The sequence below is a fragment of the Dufourea novaeangliae genome, unplaced genomic scaffold, assembly GCF_001272555.1.
Source record: "Dufourea novaeangliae isolate 0120121106 unplaced genomic scaffold, ASM127255v1 scaffold108, whole genome shotgun sequence".
Classification (NCBI taxonomy): Eukaryota; Metazoa; Arthropoda; class Insecta; order Hymenoptera; family Halictidae; genus Dufourea; species Dufourea novaeangliae.
This window is the reverse complement of record NW_015374014.1, coordinates 809,702-830,640: the sequence shown is the minus strand read 5'-3', so window position 1 is coordinate 830,640 and position 20,939 is coordinate 809,702. Positions and strand designations below refer to the sequence as shown.

The following is a 20,939-nucleotide window of genomic DNA, read 5'->3' as shown; positions in this document are numbered from 1 at the left end:
TGTATCTTTTTTGTAATAAAAGATATGAATAATATATTGTATTAATCTACTCATTACACTTATAACTGGACTGTCGTTCTTTATGCAAATTTAGATGCTTATACATCAGTTTACAGAAGCGAAATGTAAGCAATAATGTATTTCTCTTCCAAGTAACTTTGGTAACTGCAAAATTAACTAAGGACCAAGGACATTGCTAAATTTAACTGAAGCTTTTTCTTCATTCTGTCCTATGTAAACAATAAAATTTCAATTTAAAATTGTATCCTTTCACATTTTCGAAAATATGAATATTAATATGAAATTAACAATTTCAGATCAGTTATTTCCTTTTGCCATTTAAATATTTCTGTTTTAAAGAAATGGAAATATTTCCGGATTAATTAGATGAAAACATAAATTTCCGGAAAATAAACAAAATACTGCAAACTGTGATCGACTGAAAATGTGTGTGACATATTTATTTGTCTCATCATTCAAAGTAGTGATATTAAATACATAGTTTATCTCTGAACAGCTTACAATCTTCCATATATTGAGTGTCTAATTTAATTGTGAGAGAAGGGCGTAATTTATTATTTACGTTTCTTTAAAATAATAAAATCTAGAACGGATTTTTGATATTGTTTCCAATGAGAATTATTCGTCACAGATTTACAAAAATATTTACATGGTATGTAACGGAATCCCGTATCGCGTTCAAGCGTCAAAGATTTCACGTCGAACATCAGGGGAAGATCAAATTATATACGCTTCATGTCGACATAATACGAACGGGAGGTTTAATTCACTCGTGCCTACGATTTCGTGTAATTCATGCATCGCCTCATAATTTTGGACGCGAGAAGGATAATAGCAAGTTGCGTTCGGCTTATATTATTATTCGATACCCCAGGCCCGAATTAAGATTTTTTGTAGCCCAGGGCTATGAAACCGTCGTGGGCCCCTTGGTTGAAAAGCTGGTGGGGGGGGGGGGGCACAAATTTTTTGTAATGTAACAGAATAAAATATATAAATCTTTAAAAATTGAAATTTATTGTAAGTAAAATTAAATATCATGTAATCCTAACGAAAGCTTGATTACAAGGAACGATGCTTTGTTATATTTTAACAACTTTGATCCGATTTATTTCTACATTTAGTATAATTGTTAATTATTTAAAAAAATAAATAGTAAACAAAATTTCATTTAGCTATTTTTTAACATAAACGGAAGGCTCAGATCCCCTTCCCCTCACCCCCCTGAAAGTGAGGCCCGAGGATATAGCTCCCTCTCCCCCTCACCCTTAAATCGGCGCTGCGATACCCAAGAATTCAGAACCAAAATTCAAGTTGTATCAGGTGCAAAAATTTATACAGATTAATATCGTTCACTTACTAATTTCGTTTGAGACAATCGAAATATGTAATCCCAAAGAAAGCTTAAGATAAAACGAATTTATTCAGTTATAAATATTTACTTATAAAGGCTATTCTGAGAAATTATTCACTTCACTTCAGTAAACGTAATGACTGCGGTTGTTAATGTGATATAATTTCAACAGTTATTTGCTTCTGTCTTTATGAGAAGTATGGAATGGAAAAATAGTATGAAATGTGAATAATCTAAATTATAAATGTGTTAAATCCATAAACTGTAGGATTCAGTTGATATAAAGTATTGTAGTTGTGATTGTTTTATAGTTGTAACGTTATTTTTGTCAATTTCTAGTACATAATAATGTATTATACTTTAAAATACATTACTGACCTGCATATTCGACATAATTTGAGAAAATCTGAAAGATCGTTTTTTTTCTTCTGTTATATTCATATCCTTGTTGATTTTAAATATTTTATAAACAGAGTATGAGGTGGACCTGTTATATGTTTAGTAATGAGGATTACTATAACAGACGATTCTTTCCACGATAACAGTATTATGAATATAATGTTTGATGTAAAGCCAAAGTAGTCTCCACGTAATAGAATGAAAAAGAATGATATTTCGATGATAAAGAATTTTATTCATTTCTAATTACTATAAAAAATAATATTCCGGAGGAGATATTGTTCATAGTGAAATGTTTTGCTTCGAAAAAATTATTTTCTTTTCATCATATTAAACTAGAAATTGTAACTTCTATGTGAATAAAAAACTGTGAAAGGAAATTCAAGTATAAATAGCGTAGCAATCGGAATGTGAAAATCTACTAGATACACGTGCAACTGGATTGGGCTTTCCTGCGTCTGTTCATTAGATCCGTTTTTACTTACTGTCAGCACGAATACAATACCTTCCCGTCCATAAGTCACCGAACACTTACGTCACTGAACGTAAAAAAGGACGAATTAGCGTTAACAAATCATTTAAGTCATGAAATCAACCAAGTATTATCAAAATTTGCACATTGAACAGAAAATGTAAGTTATATGCAATTTTGTATAGAATCTTAAATATGTGTTTAATTAATATGTTCATTCCATTCGGCAATATTTATCCATATAAATCGTAATACTAAAACAGTAAATTTTGATAAATAATTCTTCCCCGATTCCATTCAAATCAGTCTAACCGCGTCTACTAGTTCTTCATTAATATTTGCATTAAATTGGCTCGATTATGGATAGTATTACAAAATTTACAGTTGATTATTCTTTTTCGTAATTTTTGTTAAGTAATTCTTGAAGTTATTTAAGGTGGTACCAAAGATTACATCTTACGGAAAAATAAATTAATCACTCAAATCGCTTTACGAAGTTTCGTTTCTATTTCGATTTCAATTCTTCTCCAAACAATAAAATGTCCGTAATGGTCATTTATATACCAACATACATGTTTGGCGAATTTTCAAATTCAATTTTCTCGAAAACAAAACATCATACGATAAAATTTTGTTTTATATTTACGACCTACTTTTGCCTGTACAGTACCTAACCTTCTCCCCAGTTGTATGTAGGTACATACATACATCACCTGCCCTGACCCACCCTGTGCAACCTGTACAATATCAATTCGTTCTTTCATTTACAATTTTATTGGGATACAAAAATTTCAATCTAAATGTTGCAACGTCTGTTCAAATATCTCACAAATTAATAAATATAAGTATGTATCTATAATACCACAGGAAATGAGGGAATTTTCTTCGGCTAATCCAATTGTCTGAGCATGTAAATATTTCACAAGAAGCTGTGAAACATAACGTATTAACACAGGAAATAGATAAAAAATATTAATTTGAAATTTCTGTTCATCTTCCGATATTTGCGAATCTAAACTCACGTAATGAGGGATTCGTATTCGATACCGTTGCATTACCATTAAAACAGAAAGACCCATTATCGAGGCGTCGTTAAGCCCGTTTCTCCTATTGACGTTATTGAAGTAATCGTAACTTATGCGATGGAAACGTGTATGCTATTTAACGTTTAATATCCACGGCCACTCGTAAAGGTTTGCTCGCTGTTACGATCCTTTCTTGCCCGGAATAACTTGCCCACGCCAGTTTATAACGTTATAATCCTTCAGATATATGTATATGAAACACGCATAGCGTCGCTAGACCTCGTAATTTTACGAAATCGATGCACCCATCGTGACCGGGTGCGCGTCATTATCAGTCTACGTGACGCGTGACGCGAACAATAAAATTTCTATCGTCGATAACACACATCCGACACATACACTGTCAGTTGTCGATGACGATAGTTCACCCTTACTATTTTTCTGACAAAGGAACGTTTCTTTGCCGTTACACCAGAAAATGAAAAATCTCCCATGAGTTTTACAGTCTTATTAAAAGTGACAAACCGTAGGGGTGCCTGTTTTTTGATTTAGTCAAGGTACAGTACATCAAAGTTGGTAAGAATGTTAATTAAGTGAATTAAAGCTTAAAAATTTGGATTACATGGTTCAATATTATTCTAGTTATCGAAGTAATATTTATTTACAGACAAAACAACCAATTATACTTGCAAGAAATATTTTACTATTCTCTAATACTTCAGTTATTCGATGCGACTATCCGTTCAACGACTTGCTCGATTTACGCGCGTGTGAATCTCGGAAACGACAAATGTCGCTTCTATTATGTTGAATCGTAACAATATTCACAAAATACAATTGTAAAATTTTATACAATTCCAAATATAGGATTTCTTTCGTTTTCTGGTTTAAGGTCGCATTAACTTCTTGGTTATTATGAACCAAAAGATTTAGTCTACGGATAAGTTTGACTGTTTTCTTGAGGTTTCCCTCTATTTCAAATATTTCTTTGATATTGTTATATATTTGAAGCTGGTTACATATTGTTTTATTCTGTTTTTAACCTTGCTGTTCTCCTAACATAGTCTTCATGTTTGTATTCCTTCGAGTAAAATTATTTCAAACTTTCCAATGATTTGTTCTTAAGAAATTGAAAATACAGAAAAAGTAGACATAAAGTTTAAGTACGTTGGATACTAAAAAGAAATATTTAAAAACATAATACCTAGTAAAATATAATCTTCATTTCGAGTCATATAGATTCGAAGAGAACAGCAGTGTCAAACATGAAATTGTTTCTAGAATCAATCAAAACGTTTGAATATTTCGATACTCCACTTCTTAATTAGTTCCGATATAAGTAAAGTCTTATGTGATAATCAACAAAGAGTAACTATGCCTCGTTCCAGTTTCATTGCTATCAGCGTAGACTTACCGTGTTTACTATCACCGTGTAAGTATCATTCTCAGAGACCTGTTCAAAAACGCTCGAGCCTTAAAGCGGATATACATGCTTAACATGCACTCGACGAGTCGACATAAGCACGTATGCGTATTCTACATTGGACGATGCACTCGGACAACATCTCAGATTTGCATGTTGATGCACATGAAATCCCGACGCTAGACTGAATACGAGTGGAATCGCCGTCGACTTCGTTAAAATAACTGTGTTAAGGTACCAACCGCCACTGAACTGTCGATGCACCAACAAATTATATCGTCATTCAATTTACGTATCGACAGGTGCACTCATTCGTTACGGTGTTAAGCAGGTAATTTTCCGTCTAGATTGAAATAAAAGCGAAAAACACGATACGATTTATCTGTTAGGTTGCTGCATAATGAATGTGGTTTTTTAGCGCGTTTCGCCTCGACCATCGTAATTTTTACGAGACTGGAATCAATCAACCTGTAACATATTGGCGAAAGTATGCGAATTAAATCGTTGTAACTCTGTAATCCAGAAACGACATTTATTACACAAGAACCTAATATTATTGGTATTATAACAAAATTAAACATAATTTCTGGATAAACGTATGAAAGAGTTTTTGCACATACTGGAGTATGATCAAGTAACTGGCTTTCTATGGTTTCCATATATTAAATATTAAAAATCAGTTGTTTAAATTAATTTTAAAGATAGTGAAGTTTATACTTCCAGTCTATTTTAATCATCGGTGAATTAATTTCTCTTTGAGGAATTATTAAAAGTTAGATAAAAATTGACAGTACTTAAGGTATGACCTGTTGTATTTATTATATGTATACATTTCAGTTGGAGTGGCTTGAACAAAATGTTAAATATGGTACATCGAACATGTGCATCTATACCTGTGTGTTGTCTGTCGCATGCGCGTTCAAATGGAAACTTACTTTTATCGAGCAGAATATGTTGTCGGTTGCAGCACGAGTGCACTCTGACGTGCACGTGCTGCACGCCTCTATTTTGCGCATTTTATAGATTATTTGATATCATTCCACTACGTTTTGCCTGTTCCCATAGAACCGGCGGGGTACCGCTAATTCTATTTATATGTATAAGCACCCTTTATAATTGTTGAAACGACACTTCGTTTCGGCTATTCGTGATAAAAAGAAATGTGGTCTATTCCAATAGCCATCATGTTTAATACTTAAGCGAAATAAACTGCCGGAACAACACTTCTAAATGGCGAATAATAACCACTTTTTAGATTAAGTGTGTTTCCTATCTATATTCTAACAAAAAAGAGGGAATTTATGTAACTGATTAATTATTAGACTGCGAATGTTTATACAAATTTATGCTTTAGCAGACTGTTGCGCTTCACGATAATATATATTAATCAGATTCTTCCATCAAGAGTTTTGTTAAGCTAAATATAAATTAATAAAATGGCGCTTTTATCAAAATTTTCAGTAGATTGTGTTTCACATACCGATAGTTATTATAACTGCTTGAAATTCACAATTTACTTGTGATAAGTGACTCATGATTATTAAGGTACCTGTTATTCTAAGTTTCAAAAACATAAACTATTAGAGCATTCAAAGTTTGACATACTGAAAGAATGACAGACAATATTTCGATCATTATTTAAACGACTTGAATTGCCAAACACGGTACACATAACTTCTTCAAAATTACTCTTTATAATATTGCAATAATGTATTTGTTGAATATAATAACCATGAAATTAAATGAAATTTATTTATACGCATTGTTCTACATTTACTAAAAGGAAATACAAAATATTCTCAAAATTTCTCAAAAAGTAAATTATTCTTAACGTTTTATATAAACAATATATATCAATTCAATTAGACATTTCTTAAAACTTGTTTGCAGAAGTTTGTGAAATAAAACACAAGAGGTGTTTAGGTTACAAAGCAGAACAATATCATAGATGGACTACTGTCTCGAATAAGAAAACTCAGTGTTGCATCAAACAATAGTTGCGAGATTGTAAAATTTTTCTGTGGAAGTGTGTAAAACATCCTACAAAAGAGAACAATATCATAAATAATCTATTGCCATAAATGAGCAATCTCGGTGTTACATCAAATCTTAATCACACATTCCAAGTTAGTGGATTAACAAAGTAGCTCCGGTTAACCAGAAATAACAACAGTCAGAGTAGCTACCCACGTTTGAATTAAATACATACATACGTATATCGTTTGGCCAAGAACTCAAGGATTAGCTAAACCATTTGAATAGAGCTGCCAGTTGTACAAAAGGTACCGAGTGTATTTGAACTGCTTTACATTTATCACTTTCTGGAGTCGTGCGATTTTTTTTTAGGATAAAGGGAATTCATGGAAATACTACTACTGAAAAGGAGTCGGCTTCTTTTAGCATACTCAGCCACGACTGAAGCGCAGCCGCATAAAATTTTAATATTAAGATGGATCGTGTCTCGTGTTCTCTACTTTTTAAGATTCTTCGCGTGGCAATAATAAAATTTTATGCGTCTATTTTTAGCTGATTTTGAAAATTAATAAATACGATGTTTTGCAACATGTATATCTTCTGAACACGATAAAGTACACATGTTCAATTTTATGATAAAAAATAACACTGCGGTATTCATTCCGTGGATGTAAATACGTTGGTTGTAATTGTTTACTTGGCAATGTGCACACAGAATGAATAAAGCTATAATATTCAAAAGAACTTTAAAATTTTACATGCAGACAATAATTAGGAAATACTCATTCCACTTATTATGGCACTCGTTTCTTCCAATCAATTCATCTACTAGAGTCGGTAAAAGTTCTTTGGCTCAACAACTTTCCCTTTCAGAATTGTTGTATTTTTGCATAAAAGATTGATGTGTTTTGAGTGAATATATATATAAATATATAGGTACACTGTTGCAAAGTTTTCTTTTCGACAATTTGTGTTTACAATGTTCCGAGATTCCAATATTTTTTCATGTTTATTCTGCACTAATAATTTAAATGCAGCCCGACTTCTTTAAGACATCGCATCATTTGTCTAAAGCGTGTAAAACTATTGATTTTTGCTCATTCCGCTTTTTTATTGCTGCGACTGGACCAAATTATTTACATTTACATAAAGTAACATGTACTTTGAATCGTTTGTTTCGGATATCTAGAAATGTTGCAATCAACGCAGCTATTTTAAATTTTTCTAAATTTAGTTACCAGTCAAACATATCGATAAACATCAATTTTCTTATTTTTTATAAATTCTTCTTTAATAAATACCCAAAGTACACATACTTATGTTAAATAATATTTTTATTCCAGTCTGAACCGTTGAATAGATGTCTCTCTACCTTTCATCGTTTAATTAGAATATTTCTGACACCAGTTATTTTACATTTTACACACTTGCTTACTAATATTTCAGGACGAAGTATATTCGTATAAAAGAAAAGAAAAATTAATAAACTGTAGAAGAATGTTAAAAAAAACAATAAAATGGCAAAGTTTTACATTTAATGTGACATTAAAAGTGACGATGTTTCGAAGAATACTTTACATTTCACGCCGAGAGAACAGTTTTAATCGCTTTGCATGTAATGATACCCGTAAGAAAAAAATGGTTCATTATACATTTTCTTGGATCCTTCCGTACACATTTCTCGCTTCGAAGTAAAGTGGTGGACTTTATATTAAATTCTCGAGATATCATTCGCGTTTCGCGTCTCCATTTTTTACCCCAGTCATTATTCAATATTACTCGGCCTTGTCTAGCCGGAATCTTCTTCGCTTGACGTGCTAGGTTTACATTTCTTGGATCGATAGATTAAATGCAAACATTATTTCCTTTACGGGCATAACCGAAAGTGCTTTCCGTAAAAACAGACGAGTATTTTGCTTTTATAAAATATTAGTCCTTCGTTGGTAGATACGCAATGTATATTTCAAGGGTGCAGCCCATTGCTGTTGTGTGGTTTTACAACATTCAGAAGGATCTCTCTGGCATATATTTCATCCTGAAATATCATTATAAATTTAGAGAATAGCAAGGAAGTGTTGATTGCATTACACAGAAGTTTCAGTTTCTACGATGCTTTCATTTCATGATAGATTGACTCTAAGTATTCAATAGGTGTACTAATAATTAGTCCACTATTTCTAGTAATTACGAGGTAATATGATTAAAATCGAAAGTATATTCTCACTTTTTCACTCAGTAGAAATGGTTGTAGGCTGTTGGAAAATCATTATGAATTTAACACTAGAACTACCAAAGCAGTTACAATGACTGCTTAGTATATTCTTACATGTATTGATGATTAAAATGTTACAACAACAATTTCTTAGATTTTTCACATCTTGCATTGCAATAATAAAAATGAAGAAATTAGTTAATTTATAAATTTAAATATTTTCAGCAGTTTGGCATGGTTATCGATCCAATAAAAGTAGATATACGTTTATCATCGACAATTCTAGTGTTAAATGCAACAGATTGATTTCCATAGAAAGGAATAATAATTCAGGTTGAATACCAGACACTGCATTGTAGTCTCAGATACAATATGTACACATTCATATGTAAGAAAAGAAATAATATACACAATGAAATTGGCATACGCTGTAAAACGTGTAATGTACTCTTTTCACACTCAAAATGCTTTGCTATTTTATTAACAGATAAATTGCCATTAAAACTTCTGAGCATAAAACAGTCTACTCTTTTTTCATTGATCCTTAACGTTAAATTTTCTCTGATACTATTAGCGACAGATAGATAAAAGTTTATGTAACTGGTGTAATGAAATTTTCAGAAGATATGGAAGTTGTAAAAGAAATGGGAAATAAAAATAAGATATTTATCGTACGAGAATTTCGAACAGTCCAATACACAATTAACCTTGCTATGTTTTCAGATTTACTTCCATCCCATGACATTTTTATATCTTTAACGCTTTACGACTTTACATACTTTTTCGACTTCTCGTTGCATTAGAAACGTTTTTAGATTTGCAAAATGTGTAAGGTAATTGTTACTGATCTGCGTGTTTCTCGATGTTCGTCATTATTTCGAATGTACAGCTGTACTGAGGATCATAGCAGGGTTAAATTTACATGCATATGTTCTTTGAAAATCGTGTTTTTGATTTACAGCTGTAAAAGAATGAAACCAACAAATTTAACGTAACACAGAAATGAACGAGTAATGAGAGATGACTTCGTTTACCCAGCACGATCAGTTTCTTCTTGGTCCCTTAAATGCAATTTTCACCGAGCTTCGAATACTTATCGTTTAACTTGCCACCACCTCAGTGTACCACAAATAATCTACAATAAAGGCGACAACATACAAGTTGTTACAACAAAGGGTCCAAGGTAATAGGGGCTTCTAGTACTCACCAAGGGGAGTAAAAAAATGTCTAATCAACATAGGTCCGAAAATAAATTCTTTCTATATATAATCAAGTTTTAGTTAAATGAGAGTCACTTCGCAACATACTGAATGTAAAAAGAAGAATTGGTTTTCGAAGTAGGTTACTTCAAAATTGTACGACAACCGACAATACAAGATACGACAGGAATATTTGAAAATGTACGTCGATCAATGATCCGCAGATGTGAGTTTTGTATTGAAATAAAACGAAGATATTTCAAATATTTGTAACAAATGTGAGAACAAACTTCTGTATTTTTCATCGAAAGAATTGATTTTAGGAGTTATACTGATTACTAGTCGAATCTAAGACTACGGATTTTATGCATTTATAGCTTGCAGAGCTCTGTGAAATCCAGCAAAAAACATAACTTCCGTCAGATGCAACGAATTTTCTATTTTATTTTTAATCCGATAGGATACTTAACCCTCCGAGCACGGAAACATGGTCACCGGTCCCTATGTCATTTCTGACCCCACACCGATATTCTGCTATTAAACAGCGACGGCGAGGCTCGAGCTCGAGGCCCTCACCGACACTGTACTAACCAGTGCAAGTATGGCTCGAGCTCGAGACCCTCACCGATATTACTACGCACTAGCGGTTGCTCGAGCTCGAGCCACCGTCACCATGCATACAATGTAATGATTAGCTGGTTCCACATTACATTTGGATTTTCGCAGTTCTTATGACATTAACTAGAATAAAAATCTCGTGAATTATGAAACAAATTATATTTATTAATCAATACTTCTGCAGCGTCTTGGCCCGGTCGGTCGGATGTAAACAAATATCGGTCGCTATGCGATTTACGCGACAGCTCCGTCACTGCGTGCGTGTCGCTCTCGAGACCATGTGTCTCCACTCCTGACTCTGTCACTGTGTGCATGTCGCTCTCGTTCTCGCGTGACCCATGGACTGTGCTCGTAGGGTTAAAGGAAGATGGAAATTCCAAATTCGGTTTTTGTCCTTATGAATTATTTTAGAAAATGTTATTTTGCATAAAAATTCGCAGTCTACCGATTAGACATTTTTTACTGCACTCGGTGAGTACTATAAGCACCTAAAGTCTTAGACCTCTTTCTATTGAACATCCTGTATTTGGAGCGCCATGTCAAATGAGAAATATCCTCGAATTATCGTTTGCCATAAAAGACGGCCGTCCGTAAGACAACATTTAATCGTGCGGGCAAAGAAAGAATAAATCTATGTACACGGGCGCGCGCGTTAATGGCCGGCGTTCAAACGCGAGCGTTTAATCCGGATGGTTGCGTTTCTCTTCCGTCTGTTTAATCTGTATACACGCATTAATTGATGGGTACATAGTGGGCTACAATACTTTCCATTAACTGGCGGTTCGTGATAAATGGAGAAACGATACACAATTCTCGACCGTATTTTGTTCTTTTTTTTTACCGCGGGCATAAAAACAGCGACGTCGTCGTTAGATGAATGTTGCGATGCTGCGAATTACGATCTTTTGCGATATTGAAGCACGGAACGCGTTATACATGGCATTTTTATTAAGTATTCAGGGTCTGAGGTTCTTTCGTTGCGAACCTTGAACATACAGAGGGTCAGAAACGTCTCCGTACATTGTACTTCCAAATATTTTAATCCAGTATATAATACGGTTGGAATCAATTAACCTTTCTTGATATTTACAGACCATCTCGGGTACCTGGGTAATTTTTGTTTACTGGGGTATCTTATCGGTACTCGAGTAGCCCGGTATCTTACAAAGTCACGGCTCTAATTTATAGTATAATATACGGAGACTCTTTTAAAATTGATTTTTTGAAAAATCAATTCGATAGATTGTATGTACGATATAGAATAAATAGAAGTATTTTTCTATATTGGTTCATGTAAAATTATATTTCACGTATCGAAATAATTCGCCTGAACTCCTGAAAGTATAACTATTACTTTAGAAGAATTATCCAAAGCCGCAAGCGACTATTTTAGAATACAAAGAAAATCACTGAACAAACATAGTATAAGAATATTTCATGTAATTTTACAAAGTTACGGGAAAATCTACGCTGCGTAAAGTATTAAGACAAAGCTGTAAAAAATACGTGCATGGAATATTTAGTATGCACTGAGTTATATGTATATTTGTACATACTTTATGTATTTTACATAACCGTAAAAAATATGTGCATTTGGTATTCAGTAGGTAATTCTTTATTCTGAAACGTCCAGTCATACGATCGTGCATGCTTTTAATGCCACATGCGAATTAGATTTCCATCATGTTATAATGTGACGGTATTCTAACGAACTTCGGGTCACTGTTAACTTCTCCAGAGAAGAAAATGGTACGGATTTCTGTAAATAACCAATTTTTAAACCTAAATGCAATTGTAGATTTAAAAATAGAAGAATCAACTGGAGAAGAAGAATCAGAAAAAAAAGGAATCCTATTAATTTATGCAATATATCATTAACAAATTTCTTTACAATTGATAGTGTTTGAGCGTGCAGGAATAGATTCACGGATATCATGGTGAACGGAGGGAAACTGTACGCGCTGCGATTGGTACCCAATGTTACCGCGGGAACTCAGCTGGTCAAACTCGCGCTCTGATTAACCAGGGTTGTTCGTTAATATTCTCGGTACCAAAGCCTCGGATAACAGTTTTACTAAGGAAAAACTTGTTTCAAATTACCTCACGAGCCTCCCATTTCCAGGTCCTCCAACATTTTTGTTACACCCTGTATACAAATGCATGGCGGACACTGTCAAGCACGTAGACAAGGGGGTACAGAACATAGACGTATATAGACGGAGCATGAACTGAGCGGGGGAGTAAGATTCGCGGTAAGGGGGTGGTTAGTTAGAAATCGGGTAACTTCGTTCCTTTTCGGTGCTCTTCGGGTATACAATCACGTTTCATACATGTATGCTATGAGAGATGAAAAGAATATACTTATTATACGTTAAAAATTCCGTATGTCATGTAATTTGTATAGATATATGAATTTAACAAAATTAATAAATAGTATAAAGCATTAAATAATAGTATAGCACACAGCCCACCAGCCATTAATAACGAGCCGAATCGAGCCGAATGCATCCGAAGCTATGTGACGTATATCTAACGACCGCTGTCTTTTCCCCTCCAATCCTACGGTTCCCTCGCCCAAGTGGTAGCTTATGCTCCGTCTATACATACATTTACAGTGAGTGTAAAAAGTATTCGTACACCCTTTAAAACGGAACAACTCTATTCTAAAACTGGTCCAAATGACTTGAGTTTTTTTGTGAAGTTAGAGACATTAATTTACTAATAGATGTGAAAAAAAACTTTGAAAAAGTTGCAATTGGTCCGAATCGCGAAGAAAATATTAAAGGTCGTGTTTAACAACTTTCTAATCTGAGGCTATAATGAAAATTTAATAAATACATATCGAAGATTTATGTTAGTTATGTACATACTTAAACTTTCATTGACATCGGTTAATACAGAAACGAGCGACAGAGATCAAAAGATGGGAGAATTGTTAGATTTACTACAGTTGTAGATCGAAAGTTGGGAAAAACAACGATTTTCAACATTTTTAATCGTTTGTATCTCGTAGCAACGTAGATGACTATGTTATCGACACTGATCGCCGGAACAGAAAGGGAAGGCATATTTTGCTTTACTCATACAGGGTGTCCCACCTAACTCTGCCACCCTTAATTATTCTCTTATTTGTCGCGGTACAAAACAATGGTTTGGGAGAATGATAATGTATTTTAGGGGGGAAATTAGGCTACGAGATTGAATGTAATCTCAAGGTAATATCTTTTGAGATTTTTCTAATGGTAACGTTTTTTTAAATGGAATGCCCTATTTCTTTTGTTTGCCATTACAACGAGGAGATCAAAACGTATTCAACAATGTATCACACTATGACCTTGACATAACTTTGGGCTGATAATTTTTTTGGAGAAAAACATGAATTGCAGAAACAAAATAAACACCATAGCCGCATTATTTATTATTTCAGTGTATGTTCAAAGTGTTGTCATCCCATCGTGTGATACATTGTTGGATACGTTTTGATCTCCTCTTTGTAATAGCAAAGAAAAAAAATACAGAATTCCATTTTAAAAAACGTTACCATTAGAGAAATCTCAGAAGATATTACCTTGAGACGACCTTCAATCTCATAGCCTAATTGCCCCCCCCCCCCAAAATACACTAACTTTCGTCCGAACCATTTTTTTGTACCATAACAAATAAGACAATAAATAAGGGTGGCAGAGTTAGGTGGGACACCCTGTATATGCAACTCTACAATCGAGAGTCGCATTACGAAAATGACATGATAAACTGAATCATGTATACATATAAATCGGCTTATTTCTACATTTTTCATTCTCCTGTGTATTGACGTGTAAAATTGTTTGAAATAATTAAATTTCATTATTTCTAAGTGTACTTGGTTACGTCAATCATTAACAAAATAATTTTGGCCAGCTTTTTCATAGAAATAATCCATTGAGGGACGCGACGTTAAACATTAAAGACGAAAAAGCAGATTTATTTTACACCGTTTATTTTAGGTGTGAAAAATTGTATCAGATCGGAGTTTTTGGTCTTTTTCCGGGATTAATATGCGGTTTACTTTGCACTGTACGCGAGATAGAAATTTTCACTCGAATAATAAAACGCTACGTGTTCTTTAAATTATTCCGCCTTTCGAGATGTCAGACTCCCGCTCGAGTTAAGAGGAAAATAATCCCGTATGATCATTCCGGGCTCACTTTCCAATTCCGTTGTTTATGTCCTCTACTTTATAGTTCCTGTAAAAATCAGGGTCTTCGTTACCGTGATTTTTAAATCAAGTAATTAGAATAACGAATGGTTATTTTCTGTTAACCATCCATCCACTAGCCAGTGTAATTTCGATGTCACATACCAGTTTTACTATTATTGAGAAAATGAGGTTTTTTTGCCACATTAATGTAATCTGAAAATTGCAATACTGTTGGTCATTTGAAAACGTACTACCGTCCAATGTGACCTTAAAGTCAAAAACCTATGTATTGGGTTGGCAAGAAAGTAATTTCGGTTTTGTAGTGTGAAATAAAACTCATTTTTTTTATACAAAGAATAAACTTTAATCAATTATATATTTTCCATTTTGTTCAATGACCTTTTGCCATCTTTCTTGCAGCTTCATGATTCCGCGCTCATAGAATTTCTGGTCCTTATCAGCAAAAAACTGAACCAAGTGCGACTTAAGGTCATCATCATTTGTAAAAGTTTTACCATTCAAAGAGTTTTGCAAACTTCGAAATAAATGGTAATCAGATGGTGCCATATCAGGGCTGTATGGGGGATGTTACATCACTTCCCAACCAAGCTCCAGTAATTTCCCACGAGTTACTAAAGATGTGTGAGGCCTTGCATTATCATGGTGGAACACAATTCCTTTGCGATTTGCCAATTCTGGCCGTTTTTCTTTTATTGCTTCATCCAGTTTCAATAGTTGTTGACAGTAAACATCTGAATTGATCGTCTGGTTTCTTGGAAGCAACTCAAAATACACAACACCTTTGTAGTCCCACCAAATTGACAACATGACCTTTTTTTGATGCAATTCAGCTTTAGATGTGGATTGTGCTGGTTCATCACGCTTGGACCATGATCGTTTTCGAATAATGTTACTGTACATGACCCATTTTTCATCACCCGTGATGATACGTTTCAAAAAAGGATCGGCTTCATTGCGCTTGAGATTGTTGACAATTGTTGTATGCGATACATTTAACCTCTCTGCAATCCCTCGAACAGTTATGTGACGATCCTCTTCAATTATGGCTTTGATTTGGTCATCATCAACTTCAGTAGGTCGACCAGAACGTTGGTCATCTTTGAGTGAAAAATCTCCAGAACGGAATTTTTTAAACCAATTCTGACACGTGCGATCTGTTATGCAATCAACACCATAAACTTCACATATCTCTTTGTGGGCCTCAGCAGCTTTCTTTCCTTTACGAAAATAAAAGAGTAAAATATGCCGAAAATGTTCGTTTTTGCACTCCATGTTAAAATTGACCCTGAACTAACAGCTACAAACAAAAATTTGCACAACTTGCTTCTGAAGTAACCTAAATGTGACTGATATCAAATGTCAATAGGAAAAAACCATAACGCAGACAGGAGTCCTTCAAAACGCTTACAACGCTATCTATGTGCCACAACCGAAAATACTTTCTTGCCAACCCAATATTTCGAAAAAACTAAAACCTTCAACATTGAAAAATGTTTGATGTGTTCAACAAGTAATAAACTGTAGGCACAAATATCAACATTTTTGAAGAATGGAAATTATTAGGTGTGCTACCAATGAGTATTCCACTGTTTCATTTTAATAAACTAGTAAAATAGTTTACATTTTGATTATGTTTTTGTTCTTTAGTTTTTTTTTTTTTAATTGATAGCGAATATTGAAAAATCCAGACAAACATCACTAAAATGACGTGGCCCTCGAATTTCCTAGAAAATATAATTCAATCTTTTAGAAAATACCGAATTCAACAAAAGATAGTGGATTACTTATTGGTTCACCTTGATATTATAATTTGGGTGATAGAAAGTTTGGTTATTAAGATTTCTTTCAATTTACTAATAGTTGTAGTCGTTTTCTCGATTATCTTGAGTAATATTAAACAACCGCTGCAGCAAATGTTACTGGAAGTAGTTCCCCTCATATTTATATGTTCCTACTATTTTTCTAAAAAAAGTTGAATTTTCCGTCCATAAAATAGAATGAAATTATAATACCTATATAAAAGTCGTGACCATTACTTTTACATATATTTAATAAATATATGATCACTTACATTCGTATTATCATTACAAATCCTTGATTAACACCATGATTATACAGAGTGTATTTAATTATGCGAGTTTCATGGTAAGTCGACCACGTGGAACTGAGAAACGAAGTTTATACGAACATGTAATCTAATTAACTTGCTTTTGAAGTTACAGACATTTTCGTATTTCGATACTTTCTGTTACAACCAATTGGGAGTTACATCAGTTTACAGTGAATCAGAAAATCATTTAAAGTTTTCAAGTGTATACGAATTTTAACAATAACAGCTTGCATTACAACTACAACTGTAAATTTTAGCAGTTGCCTTAAATCTTCCTACAAAAACAGATTTTCATATGAACTCCTATTTTTTTATTTTCTAATTTATTCTGAAATTGTTACAATATATTTTGATACACTTAGTTTTAATCGATTCAGTTTATTTTATCGTCTGGAATATATTTTCGATTTTAATATTTTGAAAACTCATATTTTAGAAACTTTACGAATATCCAAGACAAATCCCCAGTAATTCTTGTTTACATAATATTTTCTACAACACAATTTGTATTCGAATAATTTTACATCGTTTAAGATTACTAAAAGTTGGAAATGTGATTAACGACGATGTCAATGTAAGATATTTAATGATATCGAGTGAGCTTCAGTTGTAATTCATTTAGTTTCACTTATTTGCGATAAAATGTATTACATATAATTGTAAATTAAGTTACATAATAATTACTATATTCTAGTATTAAAATTTGTTTTGGTCTTTTGTTTGCAATTAATTCATTTAACTTAACAACTATCCAGTTGTTTTGAGTTTTAATTGATTTTTCTATGTCTTATCTTAATTGTAACTACAAGAAGTGTGTATAACAACTACAAAAACTGATACAAAAATTTGTGATTATCATTATTCCATGCTTTGCCATGTCATTTTGTCTTAATAACCTTTGCTTAATCTTTAAATTCTTAACCGTCTAATCTCTATACCCGATTCAAGTCCGAATAACCTGATTCTGTCATCATTACAAATGATCCGTTCACTTCGACACACATGTTACATCGACTACTTCTGTAATCGACTAACTTAAGTGCTTCAAATGTTATACTTACCTAAGAATAGTAACAAGGTCACACGTAATTAATATAACTTTTTAATAGCATTCAATTTTATTTTTTTATTGCTTTCGTTTAAATATACGCTACTGGAAAAATGTATTGTATCACTTGAATACTACTGAAAAGTTGTCAAACTTTACAGCTTCATAATATTGTTAAAATTAATATAAAACTCTTACTATGAAAAATACATTAAAGCTTGAATTTTCTACTTTTTGACTCCTTTGACCCATTTTATTTAAGTCTGTGCTCAAGGCATAAAATCCCCTCTTAACGGCGAGATGGGCTACTTAATTAGATATAAAAATTTCTTGATATTTAACACTAAGTTTACGGGACGCGTCATTTTGACGCATTTTGTATTTTACAAGGAAAATGACCAAAACCGTTTACATTTCTCTACTATCATTTATGCTGACTTTTATTGTTTTAACGAGACAAATATATATCCCAATTCATTTTCTTCTAAGCCTTTTAATCTCGGAATTCTCTACGTGGTATACCTATCTCTACGGGTATGCGCCAATTTGATGCGATCGTAAATTGAGTAGGTATTAATCCTAGTAAACGAGCTTGATTCATAAAAGCATTACTTCAGCAATAAATATGACCGTAATCAAAAAGTTCATAGAAAATAAATATCAAAAGTAAATACAAACAATGCAGCGGAGATACAATGGACTTTAACGATATTGCCACTAAGCATATGGCCACGCGAGATTGTATTTCCCCACCACACGTAGATACTTTCACGCATATAAATTCACCCTCCCACCACGTTACATTCATAACGTTCGGGTTACGTTCATTTATAAGTTAATAGTGTATAATTACGTTGTTTTTAAATAAAATAAGTTGTTTTTTTAAGGAAAATATGCGATTTCGTTCACGCGTCAATTCGACGCGTGTCCGTAGAGATAGGTATATAAGAAATGTTCGTAAACCTAGTGTTAACAAACGCTACAACCTACAAACAATAATTTTTTCAGTATTGGTGTATACTATCGAAAATTTCGATCATTTTCAATCATTTAAGGAAATTACCACCGTTCTCAGAGATGCCTGCCTTTAGATGGTTTTATGTCTCCGGAATTGCACTTTTTTTAGTTATTATTATGAACATTAAAATTGGGTACAAATTTTGAATATTCGATAGAAAATTTAAAAATATACGTCTTTATTTAACATTTTTTTGACATTATTTATATAAAAACTCTGATGATCTCCTAAAGATATATGTATACACTGAACTGTACCTATACAATAGGTTACTTTCTCTACGATTTCCCTTTAATCTTCATAAAATAATATTTTCCATTTGTATTAAGTACGTAAGCAGGTTCCCTATTTTCAAAAAACAGTGCTTCTATATGTATAGAATTTGTTCTTATATCTGTTTTTATCTCGCTGTAGGTCACTGTAGGATGTAAAGTCCAAGTCAACTGAAAACAAGATACACATAATATTAGAATACAAATGTTTAAGTACACATAAATGATCATTTTCAATGATTCTTTTTATAATTCCGTTTCTTTATCCCCTATTTTGTTTCACCGCTTACTAGCTAATAAATTTGTTTGTACAGGTAATCGCGGTTTCTCTTCTAATATTCGTACACTGGCGGCCTTCAGTAATACGGTAAGCAACATGTAAATAAGGATGCTTCTAAAACAAGGAAACAAACTTTAAGAATCTTAACATGTGTTGAAGTATATTGAAAAAGAATCAAATAACCGTAAGTCTATAAATACATCGTGACCATGTTAGAATTTTTCAATTTAATGTATTTACAAATGTTTGTTAATGCATTTACTATAAATTTCGATATATTTGTCATTAGAAAATTAACTTGTATTCCATGGTACTATGCATCACGATTGTTTTCATGTTTTTAATTGTCATTTATATACGTTTCTTGCAAATTAGTCATAGACCGGCTTCAAGTAACCCATGTCTAAAAGATAAAATTTTCAAATTCCCAGCACTTTTAGTACTATTGAAATAAATAGAATACATCCAGACAGTTTGAACCCTTATTTTGGGAGTACACTATCCCTGTGTTAATCTTTGACAGGCAGACGTTTGTGATGATTGTATAGACGACGGTACTTGGGTCCAGATGGACCCCTACGCGCCGGTCTTTAGATATATTTTGAAACGAATTTCTTCAGAATCTGTTGGTCTTCTTATAAAATGCTACTAGGAATAAATGGACACTACAATTATTAGTTTTTATGGAATCCTGGGTCCACATGTACACCCGCGAATAAACTCGGCTTCCGCTAGGGGAAAAAGTGACACAGGGAAAAGACCCCCTGTGATTTGGTTTCAGAAATAATTGAAATATATGTCAAATTAACATTCAATTTACCATTTATTTCAGTTTTTGAAATAAATTTATCAGATTGGAGGAGGTCCTTCTCCTACGCCACTTTTTCTCCTAGTGGAAGAAGAACTTTCTACCACTTGGTATTGGGAATTACTGAAATTTGTACCAAAATTAACATTCGGTTTAACATTTATTTCAGTACTTAAAATAAACTTACGAAGTGATAAGGAGACGTTTCTTCTACGCCATTTTTCCTCTAGCGAAAGCCGAGTTTGCTCGTGGGTGTACCCGTACACCGTTGTCTGAGGGTTAATAGTACAATTAAGGGAAAGCTGTTTAAAATAACATTCGACTGACCGTTTAGTCGTCTAATCTGCATTTTATTCCAAACTCACTAAACATTGCATGGATAAGACCTCCTGTCACCGATTAGAACTGTCAGGAACACGACGTAATTAGAAGTCGCATTATTCTGACGAAGGAAAAACTGTCTGCGGTTTAGGGGTATCACGGCCCGTTGGAGAACTCATTTTTCTAG

The 20,939-nt window shown here is 33.2% G+C and overlaps 1 protein-coding gene across 1 annotated transcript; it reads right to left on the bottom strand.

Moving 5' to 3' along the window:
• Nucleotides 1-15,462: 15,462 nt before the first annotated feature.
• On the bottom strand, nucleotides 15,463-19,834 carry LOC107188701 (histone-lysine N-methyltransferase SETMAR-like). Its single transcript, XM_015577043.1, has 3 exons — nucleotides 19,824-19,834; nucleotides 19,634-19,737; nucleotides 15,463-16,112 (listed from the first exon to the last, which is right to left on the bottom strand). Exons 1-3 carry the CDS (start codon nucleotides 19,832-19,834, stop codon nucleotides 15,463-15,465), a joined length of 765 nt encoding a protein of 254 aa, XP_015432529.1.
• Between the last annotated feature and the right edge of the window lie 1,105 nt (nucleotides 19,835-20,939).